Source organism: Mytilus californianus, unplaced genomic scaffold, assembly GCF_021869535.1.
Source record: "Mytilus californianus isolate M0D057914Y unplaced genomic scaffold, xbMytCali1.0.p SCAF_7, whole genome shotgun sequence".
Lineage (NCBI taxonomy): Eukaryota > Metazoa > Mollusca > Bivalvia > Mytilida > Mytilidae > Mytilus > Mytilus californianus.
In genome coordinates, this window is record NW_026262723.1 from 6,063,265 (window position 1) to 6,090,500 (window position 27,236).

The 27,236-nt window shown below is 31.6% G+C and overlaps 1 protein-coding gene across 1 annotated transcript in view; it reads left to right on the forward strand.

Annotated features, from left to right (window-relative positions):
* LOC127709393 (leukocyte receptor cluster member 8 homolog) overlaps positions 1-27,236 on the forward strand; it is a 34,291-nt gene that overhangs the window by 3,450 nt on the left and 3,605 nt on the right. The window contains exons 4-15 of the mRNA XM_052214899.1: positions 276-468; positions 4,728-4,992; positions 5,704-5,772; positions 6,137-6,280; positions 6,756-7,100; positions 11,156-11,347; positions 15,802-15,937; positions 16,876-16,968; positions 17,296-17,430; positions 18,369-18,437; positions 18,854-18,986; positions 23,008-23,215. Of these exons, the coding sequence (XP_052070859.1) occupies positions 276-468; positions 4,728-4,992; positions 5,704-5,772; positions 6,137-6,280; positions 6,756-7,100; positions 11,156-11,347; positions 15,802-15,937; positions 16,876-16,968; positions 17,296-17,430; positions 18,369-18,437; positions 18,854-18,986; positions 23,008-23,215 (1,982 nt within the window). The remainder of the gene's footprint in view (positions 1-275; positions 469-4,727; positions 4,993-5,703; positions 5,773-6,136; positions 6,281-6,755; positions 7,101-11,155; positions 11,348-15,801; positions 15,938-16,875; positions 16,969-17,295; positions 17,431-18,368; positions 18,438-18,853; positions 18,987-23,007; positions 23,216-27,236) is intronic.

Genomic DNA, 27,236 nt, shown 5'->3' on the forward strand with positions numbered 1-27,236 from the left:
ATTGCAACATTTCATGACATTTTCAGTGTTTCTGATACATATTCTCTGGTACAGGAGCTGAGTACAATAATCCTAGATTCAAGTCTTGAACTGATAATTCCAATTGGAAGCATCCAGATCTAATCAGACGGTTTGAATTCTGGTCTTTCATCAAACAAGAAAAACCTACTTAATTAAAGCAATCCCAAATATTTTCTCTTGTGTCAATAATTTTTCTCTGATAGAAGTATATTGTATTTTATAAGACCCTTTAAAAGCCATGTTTGTTGTTTCAGTTTACAAACTTCAGTCAGCCTCCACCTCCACCACCAGAAGAAAATGACAGTCCAGTCAAAAATGGTACTAATGAAGAATCCTTTGGTGAATATACTCCCAACCAGAGACCTGGTGATTCACAAAATAATCATCCAATTAACAATCCTAGGGGACAACAGATGCAAGGACCACGCTTCCAAAATAGACCAAGGCGTATGTTTATTATCAAGTTTTAGGCCAGCATGATTTTATGTCTAAAGATAATTGTTTTGATGTTAAAATATTATATACATTCTATTTAACCATGTTAACTACAGCTTTTTTTTCTCAATTTTTGACGGGACGTATTATGGTATACAAATGTCCGGCGTCTGTCTGTCAATCCGTCTGTCTGTCCGGCGTAAACATGTCGCACCGTAACTTGAGAATGACTTATCCAAATTTCATGAAACTTAACATAGTTGTTTCTTATAATAGTCAAACAATCTGTATACTTTTTGGTGAAAATAAGATTAAAACTTTTTGAGTTACGGGACTTTGTAACTAAAACAGGTGTGTGGTTTTTATACGACCGCAAAAATTAAAAATTTTTTGGTCGTATATTGGTATGACGTTGGCGTCGTCGTCGTTGTCGTCGTCGTCCGAAGACACATTGGTTTTCGCACTCTAACTTTAGTTTAAGTGAATGGATCTCCATGAAATTTCACCATAAGGTTCAATACCACGAAAGGAAGGTTGGGATTGATTTTGGGGGTTATGGTACCAACAGTTAAGGAATTAGGGGCCAAAAAGGGGCCAAAAATAAGCATTTTTGTAACTTTCAGACAATAACTTGTGTGTAAGTGTATGGATCTCTCTGACATTGTACCACAAGGTTCCATATCACAAAGGGAAGGCTGTAATTGATTTTGGGGGTAATTGCCTCAAAATTTTAGGAATTAGGGGCCAAAAAAGGGGCAAAAAACAAGCATTTTTCTAGTTTCATGACAATAACTTGTGTGTAAGTGTTTGGATATTTCTGAAATTGTACTACAAGGTTCCATATCACAAAGGGAAAGCTGGAATTGAGTTTGGGGGTAATTGCCAGAAACGTTTAGGAATTGGGGGCCAAAAAGGGGCCAAAAATAAGCATTTTTCTAGTTTCCAGACAATAACTTGTGTTCAAGTGTATGGATCTCTCTGAAATTGTACTGCAAGGTACCATACCACAAAGGGAAGGCTGGGATTGAGTTTGGGGGTGATGAATCATAAGGGGGTTCAAAAAATTGGGGGGGGGGGGGGATTTTTTTTTTTTTTTTTTTTCTTTTTATTCCTTTTTTTTTTCTTTTAAAATTTTCCATTTTAAGTTGGTTATTTCTGATTTATATTTAAAAGCAAATAATAATGATATGGTAGGAGATACACACCAAACAGGATGTGTAAATTATTATATAATAAGTATTGTGCAATAGCAAGAAATTTTCAATTGCACAGTATTGCACAATAGCAAGAAATCTTCAATTGCACAGTATTGCGCAATAGTAAGAAATCTTCAATTTAACAGTATTGCGCAATAGCAAGAAATATCCAATAGCACAATATTGCGCAATAGCAAGAAATTGTCAATTGTACAGTATTGCGCAATAGCAAGAAATATTCAATTGCACAGTATTGTGCAAAAGAAGATACTTCGTATAAATTGCTTATTTCTTGATCAATTTCAATAAGGTTTTATTCTTGAATTCTTGGGGTTCTTTAATATGCTGAATCTAACCGTGTATTAAGTTTTTGGATTTTGGGCCCCGTTTTTAAATTGGTCCACATTGAGGTCCAAAGGGTCCAAAATTTAACTTTGTTTGATTTCATCAAAAATTGAATTATTGGGGTTCTTTGATATGCCGAATCTAACCGTGTATTTAGATTTTTAATTTTGGGTCCCGTTTTTTTAAATTGGTCTACATTAAGGTCCAAAGGGTCCAAAATTAAACTTAGTTTGATTTTAACAAAAATTGAATTCTTAGGGTTCTTTGATATGCTGAATCTAAACATGTGTTTAGATTTTTGATTATGGGCCCAGTTTTCAAGTTGGTCCAAGTTGGGGTCCAAAATTAAACTTTGTTTGATTTCAACAAAAATTGAATATATGGGGTTCTTTGATATGCTGAATCTAAACATGTATTTAGATTTTAGATTTTTGGCCCAGTTTTCAAGTTGGTCCAAATTGGGGTCCAAAATTAAACTTTGTTTGATTTCAACAAAAAATGAATATATGGGGTTTTTTGATATGCTGAATCTTACCATGTATTTAGATTTTTTATTTGTGGGCCCGCTATCAAATTGGTTCATATTGAGGTCAAAAGGGTCCACAACTAAACTTTGTTTGATTTCATCAAAAATTGAATTATTGGGTTTCTTTGATATGCCAAATCTAACCGTGTATTTAGATTTTTAATTTTGGGTCCTGTTTTTTAAATTGGTCTACATTAAGGTCCAAAGGGTCCAAAATTAAACTTAGTTTGATTTTAATAAAAATTAAATTTTTGGGGTTCTTTGATATGCTGAATCTAAACATGTGTTTAGATTTTTGATTATGGGACCAGTTTTCAAGTTGGTCCAAGTTGGGGTCCAAAATTAAACTTTGTTTGATTTCAACAAAAATTGAATATATGGGGTTCTTTGATATGCTGAATCTAAACATGTATTTAGATTTTAGATGTTTGGCCCAGTTTTCAAGTTGGTCCAAATTGGGGTCCAAAATTAAACTTTGTTTGATTTCAACAAAAATTGAATATATGGGGTTCTTTGATATGCTGAATCTTACCATGTATTTAGATTTTTTATTTGTGTGCCCGCTATCAAATTGGTTCATATTGAGGTCAAAAGGGTCCAAAATTAAACTTTGTTTGATTTCATCAAAAATTGAATTATTGGGGTTCTTTGATATGCCAAATCTAACCGTGTTTTTAGATTTTTAATTTTGGGTCCCGTTTTTTAAATTTGTCTACATTAAGGTCCAAAGGGTCCAAAATTAAACTTAGTTTGATTTTAACAAAAATTGAATTCTTCAGGTACTTTGATATGCTGAATCTAAACATGTGTTTAAATTTTTGATTATGGGACCAGTTTTCAAGTTTGTCCAAGTTGGGGTCCAAAATTAAACTTTGTTTGATTTCAACAAAAATTGAATATATGGGGTTCTTTGATATGCTGAATCTAACCATGTATTTTGATTTTGGACATTGGACCATAATAGGTAAATTAAAAAAATTGAAGTTCTTAGACCACATTCTTTCTGTGTCAGAAACCTATGCTGTGTCAAATATTTAATCACAATCCAAATTCAGAGCTGTATCAAGCTTGAATGTTGTGTCCATACTTGCCCCAACTGTTCAGGGTTCGACCTCTGCGGTCGTATCAAGCTGCGCCCAGCGAAGCATTTTATTTTCACATGTCGCGCCGTATCTCAAAAACAATTTATGATTATTGCTTAAAACTTTACACACTTCTTAGTTATATTAATCTTAAGATCTGTATACTTTTTGGTGATGATTCAAAATTTTATTTTAGAGATATTGAGTATTTTGTTAAAAAAGGGGGAGGGGTTTTTCACATGTTGCGCCGTATCTCAAAAACAGTTTATGATTATTGCTTAAAACTTTACACACTTCTTAGTTATATTAACCTTAAGATCTGTATACTTTTTGGTGATGATTCAAAATTTTATTTTTGAGTTATTGAGTATTTTGTAAAAAAAAAGGGGGAGGGGTTTTTCACATGTCGCGCCGTATCTCAAAAACGATTTACGATTATTGCTTAAAATTTTACACACTTCTTAGTTATAAAGATCTGTATACTTTTTGATTTTGATTAAAAATTTTATTTTAGAGATATTGAGTTTTTTGTAAAAAAAAAAGGGGGTTTTTCGCATGTCACGCCGTATGTCAGAAACTATTTATGCTTATTGCATAAAAATTCACACACAAGACGACGGGCGTATCATGCGCTCATGGCGCAGCTGTTTATTCAAAATGCATGCAGTGGGGATCATGTTCTTGTTTAATCATCTTTTTAACAGGGATTGTCATTAGGTAGGGCCTTGACAGATTCTTTTGATTTAAAATTTGACAGTTAACTAGGAACTATTTTTGATTTGTGGGGAAGATACTCCAAACTATCTGATAATGTGTTGTTCTGAAATTCCATTTTCCTTTTATTTCAAAGTAAAAAAAATCATTAGGCTACAGGGAAGTAATATGCAATAGCATTTATAAGAGAATATTTTCCATATAAGAATGGAAATGCACATTTGTATTGTAAGCTTGCTCACAAAGGATCTTTTATTGTTGCATTGAAATCACTGATTACACTTACATGATGCATGTGAATTTCAGAAATAAAATGCAGACAAAATGTAAAGTATTTATTAATCAACACACAATAAGTAAAGCTAGAGAGATTTTCAAGTATATTAATAAAATTACAATTCATTACAGAACCTCTAGGACCAGGTGGAATAAGATTTAGTTTACCAAAGAAAAACAGAGGAAGAGGAGCCCAAAATATGAACCAAAGATATCAGTCCCCAAGGGGACCAAGACCAAACTTTGATTGGCAAAATAAACGTGGCAAGTCCCCGTCACAGCAACAAAATGACCGGTCTCAATCAAGAGGAGGAATGGGAGGGCCTGGTTCATATCGACAGGACTCTGGAGAGATTAGTACCAGAAGAGACGAGGCTGATGATGTTTTTGATTCTAGGTAATATCTATTTATATACTGTGGATTCATTTATTTTCTTGACCGTATTTTCATGGATATTTGATTCTGTGGTTTAACGAAAGTTGGTATGCAAGCCTATAGAAAATTATAGTTCATTGAACATTTAATTTTGTTTTTTATGATTCATTATGAAATCAATGAAAATTGGTCCATATAATAGAATCAATATTTCTATACTCATACAAGTGTGTACATACTTTAATTTTTAGCTTTATCGAAATTGCTGTCTTAGATTAATTAAGATTGAATTTCCAATGTTCTGTTTTATAAAGAATTCAGACTACATTTGTAGTAATCTAGGATGCAACTTCTGACTGTATGCTTAGCTCTTAGTAAAACAATCCAAAATGGGTGGAGCATACATGTACCTTACAATTATAACATCACATGAAATCTTAATCTGATAATCAGAAAGAAAAAATGGAAGAACAATTATTACCCTGAACTTTAATTCCTGATAGCTCATCATTACATGACTACAGTTTAATTTTGTTGCAAACTTCTGTTGTCTGTAATTGATTGACCTATGTTTTGTGTAGCAGCATGAGTGATTGTTTTGCAATGTCAATTATGGACAAAGCTTCATTATTGTCATGGGTGTGGGTTGCAAAAATGTTGATGTTTATTTTCTGAAATTCTTTTGATATGATATGATATGATAAAGAGTAATTTTAATGTTTTAATTTGCAGATCTAAACAGCCAATCAATAGTGAGAAAGCAGCAGTAGCAGCACAAGGAGAATGGCCACCAAGTTTAAGGTAAATACATGTACATGGTGTAAAATAGATTTTATTTGAATGTGGGTCCTATTTTTTGACACACTATAGATCAAGAGAGTTGTACTTAAAAATATTGAAAGAAGTCTGGGTTTGTTTGAAGAACTCTATCATGATTATTATATTGCAGTTATCATACCTTATTGCACTAACCAATACATTCTCAGGGTTTCCACTAAGATTGTTCAATGAGTCCTGGACTCACCATTTTCAAATGAGTCACAAGCTGAATCCACATTCTAAGATCAGCCATTCCATAGCAAAAAAAAGATGACAATAATAAATGAAGTAGTATATCAATGAATTTGACATGGTTTATTAATTTGGAGATCTGTATGTTTTACAGGGATTATGTTCAGAGAGCCTTCTCCAGTGTTTCAGATACAGATGAGAAGGATAAGATGGAGACGGTCCTGAAGGAACTGTTAACTGATGTCTTTAGTACTGGTAAAGCTTGGTCCACAGACTGGAGTAGAGAACCACTTCCTTTGTAAGTCTCACTAATACAACACAGTTTAATGTTCATAAACTAACATCAACAAATTTAGTTATTTTAAACCAAACATAATTGTTTAAAATAAAATACTTTGAAATACTTTATACAACTGCCATCATCACATTATAGCATTTTGATGTCTGGGGGGGGAAATTATCTAATTCCCTTGATAAGGAGGCAAATATATAAAAATTTAAAGAAAACAAAGGTGTTTGTTAGGTTAGGTTTGATAATATTTAAAAAAAATGTGTGGGAATTGTCAAAAAATAATGGGACAAGTCTGACAACAAAGCGATCTGCACCAGTCGTTGACAACCAATTTGTTCACTAAAGCAAAAACACAAATGCAAACTATAATGGACAATATATAGTGTAGATATCATGATCTGCCATAGGTAGGCATGAAATGAAATAACTCTTTAAATAATGACAAATTAGTAAAGAAGTCACTTTTTTCTTTTCATTTCAGAGGTAAAAAAGACTCATCATCACCTCCCAAGTACAGTGACATGTTTCAAAGGAAAGGGTCTTGGGAAAATAAAAGGGGGAGCCCATGGGAAAATAAAAGGGGAAGAGGGAGGGGGGTTAGAAAATCAAGCAACTTCCAGGCAGGTGGTAAAAGCTTATATTCAAAAGATAGAGTACCTACATATAGGTCAAGGTCATATTCAAGTGACAGTTCTAGTTCACGCTCCAGTTATTCTAAATATAGTTATCCAAGTTCGAGATCACGGTCTAGGTCACGATCCAGATCAAAGTCACCACGACGAAGAGATGACAGACGTTTAAACAGGCGTAGAAGACGTGACAGCAGGTGAGACTCAAAATAAAAATAATAAAAAAAGATCGAAAATTTCCTTTTTGCAACATGATGTAGTGATTTTAATTTCTAGTTGCTTGAAGATTTTTTAGAATAAAAGTAAATGTGTACTAGTTTTTAGTAGGACAAAAGCTTTATTTTAAGAATGTAATTTCCTAAGGTCAAGTTATGACTGAAATGTGTATTTTCAAATTAAAAAACAACAAAATAGTAGGCATCTAAAATGAGGATTGTTATGGTTAAGCAAAACATATAAATAGTTACAACCAATCATTTGACATCAAATTCTTCATGTTGTATCCTGTTTTTACATTGGATATAAAAAAAGGAAAAATGGTCATTCTCTTACCGTAGAAAGGCTTGTATAGTTCGCACTGGTACATAGTCCGCACCCCTTCTCCCCACGAAATTTTAACTTTTTGTAACTTCATGATTATTAAAATAAGTTTAATTCACTTAAAAAACAATTTAGAAACTTGTGTATGTTTAAACAGGAAGTTTAAAAAGCATGTGTAAAAGAAGAAATTAACCGGTGAGAGTCGAAATCCGTACATAACAGATATCACTATAATACGACTTTGAAAGTAAAACAGTTCCATCCTTTTGTAAAACAGTCTTTAATATATCTATCACATTAATGTTTGAAGGGTCTTAAGCTAATACAAACCATATTAGTCAGTATGAAACACCAAAACGGAACGAACAATAACCGATTACGTGTTGTAGTTTACAAATTCTAAGCTGGTTTACGGTTGTCTTTTTCACTATGTTTGTATCGTTTCAATCAAGCAGATACCATTTTATTTCTACCAATGCATTGAAAAGAAATGAGAAATTTGTAATGAAAGGTTTAGTTTTTATACGACCGCAAAAAAATTTTGTGGTCGTATATTGGTATGACGTTGGCGTCGTCGTCGTCGTCGTCGTCGTCGTCGTCCGGCGTCGTCGTCCGAATACATATTGGTTTTCGCACTCTAACTTTAGTTTAAGTGAATGGATCTTTTTGAAATTTGACCATAAGGTTAAATACCACAAAAGGAAGGTTGGGATTGATTTTGGGGGTTATGGTACCAACAGTTAAGGAATTAGGGGCCAAAAAGGGGCCAAAAATGAGCATTTTCTAGTTTCCAGACAATAACTGTGGAACGGTGTATGGATCTCTCTGAAATTATACTACAAGTTTCCATACCACAAAGGGATGGTTAGGATTTGCTTTGGGGGGTTATGGCTCAAACCGTTTAGGAATTAGGGGCAAAAAAGGGGGAAAAACAAGGTTGTCCTGGTTAATGGACAAATACTTTAGTACAAAACATAATTTAAAGCAGTGTAAGGGAGATAAATCAAATACATCATTGAAATTATCTCCCTTACACTGCTTTTAAATTATGTATAAAGTAATGGTTAATGAACAATAAAGATAATCTAAAACAGTGTAAGGGAGGTAATCCAAATACGTTTTGGTTACTTCCCTTACACTGCTTTTAAATTATGTTTAAAGAAATGCATATTTATAAAGGAAGACCAGTAAAAATATCTGCAAATGTTTTGATCTTTTTTTTTTACAAAAAAATCCATATGAAAGATTTGACACTATATTTTTATTAATTCTATTATAAAATAGATTAAGTTAGCACTATGGTAAATTTAAATGGGTAATTATGGTTGCCAACTCCATTGGAAATTTGAATTGAGATTATGACCATATCTTGAGGGAAAGAATTTTTTTGGGGGAAAAAGGGGGGGGGGGGATAAAAAGAAATTGTGGGGGGCCAATTTTTTCTCATTTCAGATTTCAGAAATTAAAAAGAATTATTCTTCAAATATTATTTTTTTTTCAAATTTCAAATATTGAAAAATTTCAAGAAGTAATCTTTAATTGCACAGTATGGCGCATTAGATTTGTAAAATCTTTGATCACATTTATTTATTTGTTATGCCGAATCTAACAGTGTATTTAAATTTTTAATTTTGGGTCCAGTTTTCAAATTGGTCTACATTAATGTCCAAAGGGTCCAAAATTAAACTTTGTTTGATTTTAGCAAAAATTGAATATATGAGGTTCTTTGATATGCTGAATCTAAACATGTATTTAGATTTTTGATTTTTGGCCCAGTTTTCAAGTTGGTCCAAATTGGGGTCCAAAATTAAACTTTGTTTGATTTCAACAAAAATTGAATATATGGGGTTCTTTGATATGCTGAATCTAACCATGTATTTAGATTTTTTATTTGTGGACCCCGTTATCTAATTGGTTCATATTGAGGTCAAAAGGGTCCAAAATTAAACTTTGTTTGATTTCATCTAAAATTGAATTATTGGGGTTCTTTGATATTCCAAATCTAACCGTGTATTTAGGTTTTTAATTTTGGGTCCTGTTTTTTAAATTGGTCTACATTGAGGTCCAAAGGGTCCAAAATTAAACTTAGTTTGATTTTGACAAAAATTGAATTCTTGGGGTTCTTTGATTTGCTGAATCTAAACATGTGTTTAGATTTTTGATTATGGGCCCAGTTTTCAAGTTGGTCCAAGATAGGGTCCAGTATTTAAACTTTGTTTGATTTCAACAAAAATTGAATATATGGGGTTCTTTGATATGCTGAATCTAAACATGTATTTAGATTTTTGATTATGGGCCCAGTTTTCAAGTTGGTCCAAATTGGGGTCCAAAATTAAACTTTGTTTGATTTCAACAAAAATTGAATATATGAGGTTCTTTGATATGCTGAATCTAACCATGTATTTAGATTTTTTATTTGTAGGCCCCACTATCAAATTGGTTCATATTGAGGTCAAAAGGGTCAAAAATTAAACTTTGTTTGATTTCATCGAAAATTGAATTATTGGGGTTCTTTGATATGCCAAATCTAACCGTATTTTTAATTTGGGTCCCGTTTTTTAAATTGGTCTTCATTGAGGTCCAAAGGGTCCAAAATTAAACTTAGTTTGATTTTAACAAAAATTGAATTCTTGGGGTTCTTTGATATGCTGAATCTAAACATGTGTTTAGATTTTTGATTATGGGCCCAGTTTTCAAGTTGGTCCAAATTGGGGTCCAAAATTAAACTTTTTTTGATTTCAACAAAAATTGAATATATGGGGTTCTTTGATATGCTGAATCTAACCATGAATTTAGATTTTTTATTTGTGGGCCCCGCTATCAAATTGGTTCATATTGAGGTCAAAAGGGTCCAAAATTAAACTTTGTTTGATTTCATCAAAAATTGAATTATTGGGGTTCTTTGATATTCCAAATCTAACCGTGTATTTAGATTTTTAATTTGAAGTCCCGTTTTTTAAATTGGTCTACATTAAGGTCCAAAGGGTCCAAAATTAAACTTAGTTTGATTTTAGCAAAAATTGAAATCATGGGGTTCTTTGATATGCTGAATCTAAACATGTGTTTAGATTTTTGATTATGGGCCCAGTTTTCAAGTTTGTCCAAGTTGGGGTCCAAAATTAAACTTTGTTTGATTTTAACAAAAATTGAATATATGGGGTTCTTTGATATGCTGAATCTAACCATGTATTTTGATATTGGACATTGGACCATAATAGGTAAATTAAAAAAATTCAAGTTCTTAGACCACATTCTTTCTGTGTCAGAAACCTATGCTGTGTCAAATATTTAATAACAATCCAAATTCAGAGCTGTATCAAGCTTGAATGTTGTGTCCATACTTGCCCCAACTGTTCAGGGTTCGACCTCTGCGGTCGTATCAAGCTGCGCCCCAGCGAAGCATTTTATTATATTTATCAGTATTAATTTGATATTGAATAGAAATAACTAATTAATATGGATGAGTTAAAATTATAAGTTTGAAAAATGATAAGAGCACCCTCTACAATATAAATAACAAAGATGGCGGAACGTAAACAAACCACCTCGCCCGCGAAATTGAAATTTTTCTCTTATTCCTTGCTTATTGTACTCTATAGTCCGCACCCCGTCTGGAAGGTCCAATTTTGGAGAATAAAACCGCGGCTTATACAAGCCTTTCTACGGTATGTCTAATTTAATCAAATGATGTATATTTTTAATTTTTCTGCAGTGAAAGTTCAGCCATCTCAAAGAGATTAGAGAGCAAATCAACACCCAGTAAAGAAAATCGATTCACAAGAGGTCGTGGAAACAGAAGAGGTAGGGGTGGAAGAGATACACCAGGAAAAGGCCGAGGAAATACAAACAAAAAATCACCAACTGAAACTGGAGGAGGAAAACAACTTAAAAGGAAAGGAAAAAAGTAAGATTATTTAAAGAGTTTGATGTTGCCAAAGCCTTAAAATATTTTTTTCAAGACAAATTTTGCTAGGAATATTAAAGACTTTTATCTAAGATCATTAAAGCTTACAGTACATAGACTGATTAACAAACTTATTTTGTTGTAGAATTTTCTATGTGAAAGCTGGTGATTTTAAGTGATTTAATCTAAACTTTATTTACATTATGTTACTTTTAAAAATAAGAAAATGTGGTATGATTTCCAATAAGACAACTCTCCACCAGTGACCAAATGGTGTAGAAGTTAGCAACTATAGGTGACTGTATGGCCTTTAACAATGAGCAAAGCCAATACTGAAGAGCAAGCTATAAAAGGCCCCATAAATGACAGTTAGTCTGATTTGTTAAGTTCCATCTTTTAAACCACACCAGCAAGAGTGAATTAAACAGAATGTCTTATATGTATTGTGTATTGTGATGTTTATTTAACTCATTCAAAGAACAGTGTTCTAAGAAATTTTAGTGTTTAATTAGTCCCCTACTGACGCAGTCGAAGGGGACTTTAAGATTGCAATCCGTCTGTCTGTCTGTCCATCTGTCAGTCCGGCAAATCAGTTTTCCACCCTTTTTTTCTTCGTGCTTGAAGATATTGATTTGATATTTGGTGTATTGTTTTATCATGACAAGTTACAGATCAAGTTAGAATTTTGTTCTGGTATAATGATTTTGTGCAGAGTTATGGTCCTTGGACTTAGAAAATTCACTTAAATAATCAGTTTTCCACACTTTTTATACGCCCGTTTACGGGACGTATTATGGTATACCGTTGTACGTCCGTCTGTCCGTCCGTCTGTCTGTCCGTCCGTCGTCAACATGTCGGACATTAACTCAAAAATGCTTTAACCAATTGCTTAAAACTTTGGTGAATTGTTTATATCTATTGACGTGAGCTCCCTTTCGTTTTTTATAAATTTTAGATTTTACGTTTCCGAGTTATGGGGTTTTATTCATTAAAAAAAGGGGGATTTTCCAGTTTTCTGACAATAACTCAAGAATGCTTTCACCAACTTGCAAGAAATTTTGGTTAATTGTTTATATCTATTGACATGAGCTCCCTTTGGATTTTTATAAATTTTAGATTTTACGTTTCCGAGTTATGGGGTTTTATAAAAAAAAGGGGGATTTTCCAGTTTTCGGACAATAACTCAAAAATGCTTTCAGCAGTTCTCATGAAACTTTGATGAATTGTTGATATCTATTGATGTAAGCTCCCTTTAGAATTTTATAAATTTTAGATTTTACATTTCTGAATTATGGGGTTTATTCATTAAAAAAGGGGGGATTTTCCAGTTTTCAGACAAAAACTCAAAAATGCTTTCAGCAATTCGTATGAAACTTTGGTGAACTGTTTATATCTATTGATGTAAGCTCCCTTTAGAATTTTATAAATTTTATTTGTTTATAGTCTGACAACAGATTTACTAAGTATTTCGCAACAGCACAGTGTATTGCACAACAGCAAGAAATCTTTAATTGAATATAAATTCAATTCATATAACCAACTTCAAGTTCTTTGACTACATTTATTCAGAAACCTATAATAGATGTATGTCAAATATTTAATTACAATCCAAATTCAGACCTGTATCAAGCTTGGATATTGTGTCCATTTTTGCCCCAACTGTTCAGGGTTAGACCTCTGCGGGCGTATCCAGCTGCGCTCAGCGAAGCAGTTTATTTTCGTCTTACTTGAAGATATTGATTTGATATTTGTTATATAGTTTACACCATGACAAGTTATAGATCAAGTTAGCATTTTGTTCCAGTACAATAAATTTTTAACTGGTAGGGGACTATGTATTGTCATGCAATACTCTCAGAATGCTTGTTTTTATAGAAATAATAAAAAATTAAAGATTTTATTTTGAACTTGGAAAGGGCTGGGAATGATTAAGTTGCCAATAAAATTTTAAATATGGTTATTTAATGGGTTATGGTCATAGGATATCTTTATAAAAGTACATGGTGGTGGTGTTTTTTTTTCCAATCTTTGGTGTGAAAATGAAAAAAGTACTTTCAGACAAATTTACCCAACCACAGGTCCCTTTTATTTGTTTCTGGAGTATCAGGGGTTCAAATTAGCGGTGGTCCGAGGTCCGTGACCTAACACTATTGCAATCGGACTTTCATTTTTGTTACTAGCTACGTCCGACGGACCTTCGATTTGAAAGAAAATAAAAATTAACTTTGCCAACCATTTTAACAATCAGTATCGTCATTTCAAAGCCATATTACTATTGACATGGTATAACCCTCGAGAGCGTACTTCAAACCATTTTAAATGTCGGCAAAATAAGTTTGTTAACCCATTAAAAGTGATGAAAGTTGCCTTAAGTAAATTTGTAATTCATTCAGTGCATTTAATACGTCATATTCCCTTCCAAATAGCTTTTCAGACATCGTTTAATTTTGTAAATTTTCTCGTCCGTCATTGAAATATTTGTACAAACTACTGGTCGTATTCGGGAAAGGACCAGCTATGAATGAAATCCGGATTCTAAGGATAATGACTACGGACCCATGAATGGCACATCTGACAGAAGAATATTGACCCCAAAGCGAAAAATTAAGCATTTCACGCTTTATTTTCATTTTTGATGTAAACAAAGTTCTTTCTTTATTAGTGCTAGATATTTAGTTAGTAGTTTCTGACAAGAGAGGAACTAATATAATTGTGTAACATATGATGAACTTACACAGCCAGGGGCGGGTCCAGGTGAGGGCGTAATGGGCGTACGCATCCCCCCCTTTAAAAAAAAACCTATCGTAAAAATCTGCTAATCTTGTTACATTAGTGCACTTCATGTTTTTTAGCAAAAAAAGGTCCAAAAAGATTTGATTCTACGCCCCCTCTTTCAAATATCATAGAAACGCCCCTGACAGCTATGAACTTGAACTGTTACTTTAATTGTATACTCGGTTATGACTTGGACAGTATAAAAAAAGATACATATAGCCCTTTATAGAAGTCACTTCTCCCTATGATCTGAAGTAGTGTAAGCCCTGAGATAATGGTATAATTACCAATAATTGAGACAACACACCCACTCACAGTGACACCCTCCCCAATACCAAAAAAAAAAAATATTATTTGAGTTCATAATATACTTGTAAGACAAGTTTATTATTATACATGTTATACCACAGTGACACTGACAGTTTAGTGCTACATTTATATGGTTGCCTGGCAATAAATTTGTAAACATTGCATGCAGTTCAAATATAATTAAACAAGCTAACCTAAGACCAAAAACATATTAATTTTGTATCTAACTGAGTTATGAAAAATTTCAAATAAAGTAGGACCTGGGATTTAGGTTGTGGACCTTTCAGTTTGGAGTGTCAAAGGTCCTGGACCTTCCAGTACCAAATGTTAATTTGAACCCCTGAGTATGCCGAGCCCACTTTATAGATTAAAGACAAAGTGTGCTTAAAGTTAGCAGCCAGGTGTAGTGATAAAAAATATAAGAAGAATTCATGTTCTCAAAGGCTTATGATAATGTTCGTTTTTTGAACTTGGTGCTCTTCTTACAGATTTGCCAATGTCTTCACAGCTACTTTTGCATAGGTATTATTTCTGTACCAAAAATCTATAGTACTGGAAATCTACTTTTACTATTCAGTACTATTTTGTTACTTTAAAATTATTGTAATATTTAGGTACCTGAATTTTACAGTACTTGATATGTACTTGAAATTTAAGTACTACAAAATTTTGGTTACACCGTTACATTTTCAGCATTTTGAAATTGTGTCTATTTCAAATCTCTTAAAAGTTATGATTTTCAAACATGGAATATTGTTATCACTGTTGGTTTTACTTCTGTATCAAAAATTTCAAGTACAAATCAAGTACTGTAAAATACAGGTACCTAAATATTACAAGAATTTTAAACTAAAGAAATAATACTTAATATTAAAAGTAAATCTCCAGTACTACAGATTTTTAGTACAGAAATAGTATCTATGCAAAAGTAGCAGTGTAGTCAATCAGAAAGTACCCAAGATTATAATCAGTGAACTGTGAAGAAAACATGCTTGGGGCAATTTTTTTTTTTTTTTTTTTACAAAATAAAGTGTGTTCACATTGAACTCTTGTTCATATATTTATTGTATTATGTCAGTTCAGAAAAAAAAAGACTTGTGAAGATACTTTTTTAAAAATTGAGATTGTTTTCATAATGTTTACTGCATTAAAAGTGGATTATAGAATGCAAGGTTTATTTAAAGGGTATGTTATCTTGAAACAACCTTAAGATCAACTGATTTTGTAAATTGTTTTTTTTAATATACATTTGAAGTTAAGCATCAGTACAAGAGCCTTAAACAAAATTTATGATAAATATACAAGATGAAACTTTGTTATAGTTTATTGATGTTACTTTTAGGACCTTCAATGTTTTACTTTTATTTCAGCCAAATATTTTTTGAAGAGGAAGATGATCCAGAAAAAGAAGCCAGATTAAACAAAAGGGCTGCAAGATTTAGCAGTCATTTACAGAGTAATAAAAAAGCAAGACAGACTCTAACACTGTCTATAAACAATTATACAGTAAGTTTAAAGTCAACAAGTCATGACATAGATGTAGGTCGGGCGGTTTTAGATTTAAATGCATGGGAGAATGGGAGGCACTTTTTAGATTCCAACCACACAATATATAATTTTTTTGAATGACTGATACTGTTGATTCATTATTATTCGTAGGATACCAATTTTCTTGGATTTCATGATTTCATTTCTTGAACCACGAAATTAAATGTTCAATGAATGACAAATTTTCTATAGGCTTGTATGCAGATTTCAGCAAAACCATGAAATTAAATATCCACAAATATGAAAGTTTTCTTTATCCATGAAAATAGGTACCCATGAAAATAAATGAGTCCACAGTAATCCTTGCAAAATTCGAGAAAATGCTACCATCAACAATTTATTAATTTTAGTGCCTCCCATCCCCATGTGTTTGAATTTGGAACAGCCTATAGCAAATTTTGAAGTGTTTTAAACACCGCGGGAGAATTAATCTATATATAAACAGAAGGGGGTATGTCAGTAAAACAGCAACTCAATAATGCAACATAAACCTCTTATTAGACATCTGATATATATTTTCACCAAGAAAGGCAAGTAAAAAAGTGTATTATAAGTTATCATACCCTGGTTAGCTATTGCTATCTTTTGTGTCCGTCATAATTATCCTGGGAAAGTTTCAAAGATATCCAGTGAAATTTTAAGGTTGGTTAAACCAGAGAGGTCTGAAAAATTGTTATAGTAGGATTGCTTACAAATTGTTTGTCATTATAAGACAAATATATATCATATATATATATATATACATGTATATAGGAGAAAAATGTTTTGGGGGTTACTAACAGTACAAAAAAAAGGAAAACTAACAGGTTTGTATAGTTATTTTCTATCTGTTTATGTGAAACCTTTGAATGTAGATTTCATGCGAGTATTTCAGGACCATTTGTTTTATTTTTTAGAATTCATCGGATGAGGACGTAGAAGATATTCACAACTTTAATATTGTAGGAACTTGTCAAGATTTAGAGAAAAGATACTTACGCTTGACTAGTGTAAGTGTTCATGGTTATGTGCAAATAAAAATAGTTTACATATCTTCAACTAAGGAACAAATTGAATCACAGATAAATTTTCATAAACTAGAACCTTTGTTTATATTCTTGTTTTCTCTATTTGCCACAGATAATTTTTTACCTATTTCTTGTTTTAATGAAAATAAGCAATTGCAACTAAGGTTAAAATTTGTGATAAATAGTATTTTGACATGCATTTTGTAGGACAGGTTGAAATTTACTAGCAGTATCTTTAAAAAAAAAAACATTGGAAAAAATTCATACAAGCAAATAAAAACATGTAATAAAAGATTGTTGACTTTGTAGGCTCCTACATCAGATCAGGTAAGACCAGTACAGATTTTAAAGAAGTCCTTAAAGATGGTACAGGAAGATTGGAAGGAGAAACATGATTACCACTATGCCTGTGAACAGCTCAAATCCATCAGACAGGATCTAACTGTGAGTTACTTCCCTTGGTTATTTAAATTTCACATCTCAGTTTTTTATGCCCTGCCGTAGCAGAGGGGGCATTAAGATTTACTCTTGTCCGTACTTACGTACGTCCCAAAGTTGGTTTCAGTTCTCTAACTTAAGTTTGCCTCAACCTAATGTTATGAAACTAACACATGATGCTTATTACCACAAAACACAGATCAAATTAGAATTTTGGTGACGTCACTTTAACCATTCTAGAGTTATGCCCCTTTACAAATGAAATAATTGCTGAATGTTTTGTTTCCATTCTCTATAAACTTTAGTTTGTCTCAACCAAATGTTATGAAACTTATACACAATGCTTATTACCACAAAATACAGATCAAGTTTGAATTTTGGTGGTGTCACTTTAACTGTTCTACAGTTATGCCCCTTTACAAATGGAAAATTGCTGAATTTTTGGTTTCCATTCTGTAACTTAAGTTAGTCTTAACCAAATGTTTAGAAACTTATACACAATGCTTATTAACACAAAATACAGATCAAGTTTGAATTTTTTTGGTGTCACTTTTACTGTTCTAGAGTTATGCCCCTTTACAAATGGAAAATTGCTGAATTTTTCGTTTTTGTTCTCTAACTTAAGTTAGCCTCAACCAAATGTTATCAACCTTATACATAATACTTATTACCACAAAACTCAGATCAAGTACACATATGGGTAGCATCACTTTGACTGTTCTTCAGTTATGTCCCTTTATAAATTTATATGCAAGGGGGGCATTATCTGTGTCCCATGGACACATTCCCCATTTATTTAAAGTAGGCTTCTTTTTATAAATATGAATCCTTCATATCTGTATATATATGTTGGAGCATTTTACTCTGGCATTATGTTCTAAATAGCTACATATGTTGAACGATCCTATTGGCTCTACTTAGGAATGTTTTTTTCTATCTTTTAGGTTCAAGGTATCAGAAATGATTTAACAGTGATGGTCTATGAAACACATGCTAGAATAGCAATGGAAAAGGTAACTGAAAACTTAAATGCAAACGGATTATTTTCCTACTTTTCTTTTTTTTATATCGTGCTTAACATGCATGAAATATTTGCCATTGGACGTTAAGCAAACAACTATCAATTAATCTTTTAAAAATGTTTAATTTAAGAAAAAGATGATGTTTTTCCTTTACTCAGGTTCTTTTAAAGCCTCAGGACTGAAAATACTTGGAGCTAAGAGAATTGACACTTAAAATGCAAGGTTTAGCATGTCATTCTATTTCATTATTATATTTTCTGTGCTGGAATTGATAAGTATATCTGTTCTAGGGCAAAAGTACAAAATCAGACAAAAACAATGGATAATTTTGGTATACAACCAAAAAAGTGTAAAATGAGTATTTTAAGAAGTTGAAAATACTGAAACATGTTATTTATTTGTTGTAGGGAGACCATGAAGAGTTTAACCAATGTCAGACACAGTTAAAGTTGTTATACCATGATGATGTCTCCAAGGGAAACAGATTAGAGTTTACAGCATACAGAATATTATATTATTTGTTTACTTCTAATACGCTTGGTATCCTTTTATCATTCAAAATGGTTCACTGTTGAACATATCTGTATACAATTTACACAATTTACTGAAATGCAGTCAAACGGAATTGATTTGATTCAGACTAGAGGCTGTTCAAGTTTTTTGGTGACTTAGAAGCTTTCCTAATGTAAATTTGGGAAATTCTCAAAATTTAAGTGGAATTAATTGTCAACAGTTATGTTGAGGGTTAGGGTCAATAGATATTTTTCTGGAATAGTCCTGAGGGACGTACCATTAAATCAAACATTGGACACTGGAAAGGTAGATTGAAAAATCAGATATGGGTGGGTGTCTAGTACAGTGAAACTTTTATTAAAATTATTAATGTGCCTCTATGGGTGGTTACCTTATTTTTAAAGTGCCTTACCTTGTCACCATGTATGTTTAATGGGAAGAGACCTAAATATAATACAGATAGTTTGAATTGTTTTATAGTTGTTGACTTTAAAGGGAAAATTCGCGATTTTTTACTTATCATCTTATTATGTTCATAATACCATTAAAAACATATTCACCAAGTTTTATCTGGATATGAAAACTAGTAAAGAAGAAAATTGGGAATTATTAATTCTATTTTTTCAAACTTCCTGACTTATGTGACGTAGTTTAAGTCTTTTTGCATGCCGGGAGTGGATTAATCTCATTTAAAGTCTTGTTCGTTAATCATCTAATAACGCGATTTAAAGCGCATCAACGACTTTTGGTGTAGCTATTAACCAACTAACAATTCAGAAAGAAAAGTGATCAGCCGTGCATTTTTTTAAATTAAAATTTACGATTTATATTTTAAGGATTTCTGATATGATTATAGTAATAAAAGCAAATCATACAATAGAATTTTTTTATAAATTTTTTTTCGACGGATATTTTGAACAACATATATAACTGATAGTATAATAGAAATTCACGTTTGTATTCTCCCCTATTACTTCAGTCGAGGATTTGTCTTACTATACAAATCCTTGCTTCAGTCTAGTACTGTGTAAATACAATGCATGTGTATTATGCTGACACCACCTGGTAAAGGCGTGGTTAAATTCACGGTAATTAAAAGATTAGCATTATGTAATTTTAATCCTTTGATCTTCACTAGAGTGGTGTTTGTCCTCAAGGGTTCACCGTTGCAGGTATGAGACAGATTTTTTTTTAATTATTAAGGGAGGAATATGGTGGCAAAATACCTCAATTATATATATATTTTTTTAACATTTTGCATTTGCTCAGTTTTTAAATAAATAGGTGAGTATTTTGTTGTAACATCGAAATTCTGAATCACTTTTAATAAAATAATTATATAAATATTATAAATGGCCCACGAAAACGAGCGTATAAATCAAAATTTTAAATTATCATCGGTAACCTTGAATATTTAAATGTGCAGAGAAAATTATCAGTTACAAAAATATAGTTTTGTCGTCCAAAGCGATCTTCATTTACCTAATCAGGAATGCCCTTATTAAAATATTATAAATCTCACAACGTATTTATATAATTCTTAAGCTATTTGACCAACGATGTTTAAAAAAATTAACAGAATCAATCTAACGTCAACTTTCCTTTTTTAAATGGAGACAGAACGTCGAAATCAATTTTCAATGTGCTTGATATCTTGTACCTTTGTAAGACTTATCATTCATTCATAACCCCACTCTAAACCAGAGACATATATACGTCTGTTTAAACTGACAAAAAAACTCCTAAAGCGGACAAGCAGTATATTCTGTAAATTTCTGAGATTTAATACAAAGAAATAAAAAAAAATCCCGAAATGAATTTGATCCTGGAAAATATTCACATCCTCATTCGGTCTGAAAAAAAGATACGAATTTGGTATACAGAACATGCAGAAATGTGAATGTTATAAAACCTAATTGTTATATCAGAAACCATTATAAATATGAACATGTATACGTAAGACCTCATGGGACGTCACCTAACCACATTCAGGTAATATACAAGTAGCTCTGTTATACCCGGAAATGCCCCCCCCCCCCCCCCCCCAAATCGAGGAACAGTATATCTTACAATGTGTATATTCCTGCAAAAATAAAAATAAAATGAGAAAAAAGAAAGAGATGAACGGTAAGTCACATCAGATTCAGATATTTATATAGTTGCTTGTCGTTAAATAGAGATCTAGTGTATACATGTCTCTGCGTTAACTTATAAAAATAACAGGAAATAATAACCTTGAAATAGATTTATGATGAATACTTTGCAACTGCGACACCCCTTTTTATCACAGCGTACATGCGTGCATTTAAATGACTGTCCGTTATGCGATTTAGAATGACAATCGTACGTACAATCCTATAGTTCATGGTGAGTCCTTTTCTATCAGATATGCGACTTTTCGTATTTATATTTTCTCTTATATTACCGGTACTGTCATTTAATATCTAATGCATAAGTGAAATATTAAGAGCGGTTAAATCCCCTACAAGCTAACTAAATAAATAAATCAACCCTCTAGCTGACCAGACGTTAATACAACTACCATCAGTCTATCCGGAGTGAAGTTTCTTTATTTCTTCAAATAGGCTTTTGGGTATCATTAGTGCACGTCCAGTGGCATATATATATAACATGCATGTCGGACCAGGAAAATGTGATGATGACGAATTTCTTAAACTGTTCGAAATAATCTTATTGAAATATAAATCTGTGATTTTACTATGTCTATAGCTTCGATGAACCAAAGCAAGTTAGATATCGACCTGTATTTAAATCAGATTGATTCTGGATGTTTCTCTCGTATATTCAATATACTTGTATGATATTAGTTCTATATTGCGACTATCCATAGTTCCGTATTAAACCTTCCATCTAGGCGTATAAACCAATGATCGATAAGTGCTGCACATTTTGTTAAATCAATATTTGTATGTTTCAAAATGTCCATAATTATTGACAACGAGTATATACTTACATTTTCCCCAATTTACCCTTGGAAAATGTGTAAATAGATTTTTATTTCATCAAATCTTTTTTTTTTTAATTATTTAAATTTTCATAAATATCATTCTTTACACCAAAAATGTTATTTATAAACAAGCGTATGAGTTTAGCAATGACTAGTAGTATATCACTATCGGATACGCTATACAAAGTTGTATATTACACCTGATAGATTCAAAATGGAAGTTACATGTTATCGGCCGTGTACACTGATCAATACCCCCAGAAAAGAAGTGATGCACGAACTTGTTTTATGTAATTGTGTAATAACAGTTTTAAAGCCCGACAGGAAATCGCTTGAATACCTGTACGTGTCAACTCACAATACCTCTGGGAACAATTCCTTTAGCCATTCTGGTGATCAGATAAGGGAAGGTCCGAATTTATTTTAAAAAGTTTATTACATAAAACAATTATGAACAAACTAGATTTTCAAAAACAATTTTACACGGAACACTTATTTATAACTTTAACTTTTTAACTAATTTCAATTTCTTGTTTTAAATACTTCGTAAACAAAACAGTTTCAAAACGACGGACCATACTATTAGTACTAGTTATAAATATTTAAAAAATAATATATATAAAATTACATTTTCCGTATCAAGTTAGTTAGGAAAGGTTGCACAACCATGTCTTTCATAATCTTTTTTGTGACCCGGGAAACTGTTTATGCTTTCCTTGTCGGATAAAACAACCGTACGCTTGACAAGATATCGACACTCAATTACGGCTACGTTAGGTTACTGCTTGTTTTGGTCCTTTGTGGTTTATAGATATATCGTGGTCAATATTCGGGGAGGATGTCAAAATGGCCGCATGCGGAGAATTGATACTCTAAATTTAAAATCGATGGTGATCTCTTAACTTGCAGAATAAAACTTTAATATCTATGAATTTGTGCTTTTTTATACATAATGAACAGAATATAAATTTTTCATTTTTTTGCGAAGTTTCCCTTTAAGGCAAAATCAGGAAAAGTTCTTATCAAAGACTTAATATCATTATAACAGACAATATTGTATTTCCTTAATAATATGTTTAGATATGACAACAGTGTTAGCTAGTCTAACACCAGAGTGTAGACAGGACGAATGTGTCCTCCATGCCTTAGCAGTCAGGTCTGCGTTGGCTTTATGTAGTTATCATAGATTTTTTAAACTTTATAGAATTGCACCAAAAATGTCAGGTTACTTATTGGATTGGTTCACAGATCGAGTTAGATTTACAGCCCTGAAAACCATAGTCAAATCGTACGTAAAGTATAAGATATTATCACATATTTTAATTGACCTTTATGTATGTTTACCCTTATTAGAATGTTTACATTTAAAAAAGCTAAGAAATATTTATGTTTTAAAGGTATCGATAGATTTTGACTACATCAATACCGAAAGATTCAAGAATAGTATTGATATTAATTACATTTACAGCCAATGACAGAATTACATTTACAGTAAATGGCAGATATTTTTTCAAAGTTGAAAGAAAAACAATTGAATAATTTGCATTTTTGAAGAACATCCTGCGCCATTTCTGGATATCAATTAATAGCTTTGATTTTAATGAGAAAATGACAAAAATCTGACAGCGGTCGCTATATGATAGTCATGATACCGTTAACTAATTCACACAACAATGAATGTTTTGTATATAGCTTCTTTAAACTTGGTAAAGTCTCAAAGTCATGAATTATAGAGATTCATCCACATGCCAAATTGTTTGCCACAATCACAACACAGCATACCTTTTGAAATGTTGTCCCATATTATAAATGACCATCCTTCTAAAAGAAATGTTTGTCAACAGTTTGTAATTTATACAAGTTTGATTTCATTGCTGTTTGTTTGTTAGTATTTGTAGTTAATTAAGACTGTTGACAACAAGAGAATTTTCAATATGATAAAACATGATTTTGAGAACTAGTATGCCATTAGATATTTATCAGGAGGCTATTTAGGAAACATAAACTTTAGCAGATTATTCTGTTCTGGTCACTTAATTCCTGATGACATCAAGTGGATTTGTTTTGTTTAAAGCTTTCTTTAGATAAAACTTCAAAACTTGTGTGGAATATACATATGCATGAATTTTGAAATTAACCATCTATATTTTTGGAGGCTATGAAGAAAACATTCCACTATTCACAACTATTCAGCTGATACAACACTACAGATGGATTGAAGTATACATACATGTATATACAGATGTAAAATGTTTAGAGTTTTGTCATTTTGTCATAGCAGCTATTGATTTGAGCCTATTCAGAAATTGGCATAGGTTGTTAGTATATTAAATAATAAAAAAACAGATAAAAACTTAGTTGTCTAAATAATGAACAGAATGAACCCAGAGCATTTGATTACCATTTAAAAACTCATATCTGTAAAAAATATTTTATATATTTTAAGATATTAGATTTAAAATACACTTAAGAGTTTTGTAGATTTCCAACATTCATGAAGTTATTTTTTTGGGGTGTAGTATTTTGATATCTCCAAGTAAATTATTTAACCAACCATGATAATTTTGTAAAAGAGGCCACATAAATCCCCTATCTATGTTAGGTCATTCCTTGAACAGCCCTGTTAAACATCATCTTGTGTCATTTTCTAGATATCTGTTTATAGCTTTGAATTTTGTTGGAAAATGACAAAGATCTGGCAGCGGTCGCTATATGAGGTACAGAAGTCAACTAACTGAAATGTGGCTGATGATAAATGTTTTGTAAATAGCTTCTTTGAAATTGGGAAAGTTTTAATGTCATGTTCATTAATTGAAATATATCAACATGTCACTGTATGGTCAAACTCTAACCTAAATATAGTTAAAATACTACTTTGCAATTACAGTCAAAAAATCATTGCCTATCATATCTTGAATTCAGTTTTCAACAAGGGACTCTATAATGGTCTTATGCTTAGTTACAAGAACAAGGAGTAGTTTATAAATATGAATTTGTGGGAACTTTTTACTGGTTTCCTCTGACAAATGATAAAGGTTTTGGATTAATATTTCTCAAACACCAGAGTAAATTTTGATACCATGCTAAACATGTTAAATAAATTCCACATTATTTAAAGCTTTAAAAATTATTTTACATGATTAATTTTGAACACTAAAGTAACTTGACACTAGGTAAATTTGTCATTTATTGAACATGATTTTTGAGAACCAGAAAGCCAGTTATTTATTGAGAAGCTATTTAGGAAACATTAAAAAGATTGAGCAGATTATTCTGTTCTGGTCACTTAATTCCTGATGACATCAAGTGGATTTGTTTTGTTCAAAACTTTCATCAGATTGAAAATTTGTGGCCATCTTGGCATAAATTTGTAAATAAATATCTGAATACATTTTGGAGGTTATGAAGAAAACATTCCACTATTCAACATATCAACTAATCAACTATACCATAATTCGAAAGGATTAACATATGAATGTTAATATGTCCAGGTCTTTGTCATTTTAATCACTACAGCTATTGATCATTCTTGTTAAGAAATTGACATAGATGAACAAAATAGGTTAACTTTGTCTTTGGATTGGGAATTGAAAAGGATACGGATGATTGATAATTGTTCAAAACGGGGAAAAGAATCATAAGCATTTTAATACTAGCTACGTTATACACTTGATTTTTATTTCATAAGCTTCTACCAAATCATCGCCTCTCAAAAAGGAGGATAATTACCTTTCTCATCGACTTCTATAATAAATTGAGGGCTTTCAGTTAGAATTTGTCAAGGGGATGTGGGTGGTGAAATTTTACTTTATTTTGATTTATTGCCTGAGAATCAGTTAAGTTTTGATAATGCAGTCACCTGTGTATGTGATTTAATTTACCTTCATAGAAGAAAATAGGTATTTAAACAGGATGTTTTTTACTAATTTTCATTGAGTTTCAGGAAATCGTAAGTATTTAAAAAAACTGTTCTAATGCTTCTATAAGCAAGGCTCATCAAAGTTTTATTGATGTAGTCAAAAGAGTCCTGAGAAAGCAAACATTTATTAGTAGAAGAGTCAATCCGTTAATTTAGATAATTGGTATTCTGTAGTGAAACATTTTGTATGCAAACAAATTCTAAATTCTTGCTGTGTTCCATACAGGAATGGATAATGATTTTTCGTAATCATAAAGCAGCTTGATGGGCCTTGAAAATTTTAACTTGACAGTGTGAGCATTTGAACAGTTACTGTCTCACAAACTCTGGTCATATGTGCAGTATTTGCTATTCCATTTGAATTATGTTCAAGAATTATTTTTTATGATGGCTGTTTACAACCAATCAAATAATTTTTTATGATGACTGTTTACAACCAATCAAATAATTTTTTATGATGGCTGTTTACAACCAATCAAATTATTTTTTATGATGGCTGTTTACAACCAATCAAATTATTTTTTAAAAAGAGGACAAATAAAAATTGCCTAGAAACAAATTTATGGGAATACCCTTTACAGTACATCAGAATTAATTTCATTCAGTTACATCATTCAAATTATTCTAAGCACATTTAAAATGAAAAACAAAACAAAGTTTGGTAAGTAAAAATACACATCATTTCCTTCATGTTTATAAATGCATATTTGTAAGAAGATTTCATTTTCACTATATCTATCAAATATTTAATTGCATCGTACAAAATCCTGTTGCCTTATTTAATTATTCAACTAATCTGATGATTAATTATTTGACCTTTACCTGTTGATCTTTTCAAGATATTAATTAAGCAACCCAATTGCACTTATTATGAATTTAAAACACACAATTCTGTAAATTTTTCAGAAATTTTAGAATACATTCAAAATGTTTACAAGAAGGCACAAACACTAGGCATCTTGGAATGATGAGGCAAATGAAAAAAAAAATTTAACTTATTAAAATTGGTGAAACTGGAATCTTTGTACATTGTAAAAAGAACTACAAATAAAATCTTTTTTAGGTTTTTATGTCTCAAGAATTGTGGGTAATTTTATTGTTTACACCTAAATGAGAATTATGACATGTATAACATATCATTTATTAAAGGCATAAATTACCAGTCAATATTTATAGAATATAACACAGAATTCTGTTCATTCTGAAATAAAGAACTACTGTAAATTCAGAAATCACAGCGTGCATTTATTATTGCGATTTTTGAAGAATGAACAGAAATGCGAGTTGAATTATTGTGATTTTAGGAAAAAGCTTCATACATTTATATGTATCATATATCAGAATGCGAGTTCTTATTATTGCAATACTTAAGGAGTTGCATTATTCGCAT